The sequence below is a fragment of the Chrysochloris asiatica genome, unplaced genomic scaffold (assembly GCF_000296735.1).
Source record: "Chrysochloris asiatica unplaced genomic scaffold, ChrAsi1.0 scaffold00220, whole genome shotgun sequence".
Classification (NCBI taxonomy): domain Eukaryota; kingdom Metazoa; phylum Chordata; class Mammalia; order Afrosoricida; family Chrysochloridae; genus Chrysochloris; species Chrysochloris asiatica.
Window position 1 is genome coordinate 4000531 of NW_006408738.1, and position 1765 is coordinate 4002295.

At 38.3% G+C, this 1765-nt stretch overlaps 1 protein-coding gene across 1 annotated transcript in view; it reads left to right on the forward strand.

The window, feature by feature from the left end:
- Positions 1-1765, forward strand: part of CCDC138 (coiled-coil domain containing 138) — a 98875-nt gene that overhangs the window by 90332 nt on the left and 6778 nt on the right. The window contains exon 14 of the mRNA XM_006873045.1: positions 413-551. Coding sequence (XP_006873107.1) covers positions 413-551 — 139 coding nt within the window. The remainder of the gene's footprint in view (positions 1-412; positions 552-1765) is intronic.

A 1765-nucleotide genomic window follows, 5' to 3' on the forward strand; every position in this document is an offset into this window, starting at 1 on the left:
TGTAGCTTCCTTTTTATTTTTCAAGGTAGCATAGTACTCCATTGTGTGTATGTACCTCAGCTTGTTTATCCACATGATAGAATTTTGAAAGACCAATGACTTTTTAAAAAAAGTTTTATTGTGAATTATGTGACAGTTTACATGGGACAGCGTTAGCTTCACATTCATCCTATCATATATTGTTTCATTGCTCTTCTTTTACTTTTACGTTTAATAAGTTCTTCCCTGCCCAGCGACTCCTAAACTATTGTGAGTCAACGTACCCGTTTCTGTAGCTGCTGTTTCGGTGTGTTACTCTAACAAAACACTGACGTATTTAAAATCAGCTTACTGCTATGAAGTCATCAGAGAAAAGGCTTTCTTTCTCCTTTCCTGTGTGCTGCTCATTAACCCAGTGCTGCTTGGTTTGCAGAGTCCTTGCAGCCCTTTCTGGAAGCCTGCAGCAACACGTTTTTCTTCCGTACCTGCTCTGTGCTCCTGCGGACCCCTAAACTTGATCTTCAGATACTCGAAAAGCTCAGTATCATTTTACAGAAACTTTCCAAAATCAGGTAAGAATTTTGTATTTGCTACATTTTTTATCAAAAAATATCTTATTGTGATTATTTACACTTTTCTGAATTCTGTACTAGTTCAATTTTGATCAATTAAATGAAAATTTTCAATACGCAGATGTAGGAAATTGAGATTCATGAATGTTAATGCATATGTAAGAGCACATTCTTAGTGACAGACTAAAATTAGAGCATTAATCTCTGAGCATCTGTCTGTTTCTGTAGTTCAGTTCAGTTAAATTAACTTTAGGTAACACAAACAGTGCATAAAACTAAGAACCATTTTCAGCAGGCAGGTGGTAATACCAGAAAAAAATCATTGCACATTGGCATTCCACAAATGACAGGAGAAATAATGATGCTGGTAATAATGGGTTTGCATACATTTAGTTGATCTACTATAGCACATGTGTTGTTGAGGGCCATTGAGTTGGTTCCGACTCATAGGGCCCCTGTATGGGGTTTCCAAGGGACAGCTATTGGGTTTGAACCACCAACTTTTGGTTAGCAGTCTAGTGCTTATCCTACAGCATCACACCAGGACTCCAAAGTGCGTTTAGAATGAGAAGAGAATGAAATAGAAAAGAAAAAAGATTTAAAATAATTTTGGTAATTAGGTTTACTTTAGTAATGGGCTTTGTTACTTCCACTAAACTGTATTGTGTCGTGAGAAAGAAGGTCTTCCTTTTGATATTTCCTCACTCTTCATTGTTCTGTCCAACATTGGTATAATTCGGATGAAATGATCAGTTAAGATCTAAAAAATACTGTATTTAATTTTGTTGTTGAGAATATACAACACACCCACGGAGCAGTCAACAATTCAACAGTTTTCACAAGTCCAACTCCCTGACAGTGATGACATTCTTGGAGCTGCCCCTTATCCCTCACCAGAAACTCACTGTCCCTTAGGTTTCATGTCTAATTTGTTGAGTTGATTACTTTGATCCCATATGTTGTTGTTGTTGTTGTTGTTGTTGTTGTTAGGTTCCATCGAGTCGGTACCAACCCATAGTGACCCTGTGTACAACAGAGTGAGACGCTGCCCGGTCCTGGGCCAACCTCACAATTGTTGCCACGCTTGAGCCCACTGATGCAGACATTTTATCAATCCATTTTGCTGGGGGGTCTTCCTCTTTTTCTCTGACCCTCCACCTTACCAAACATAATATCCTTCTCCAGTGACTGGTCCTCTTAACAATATGTCTAAA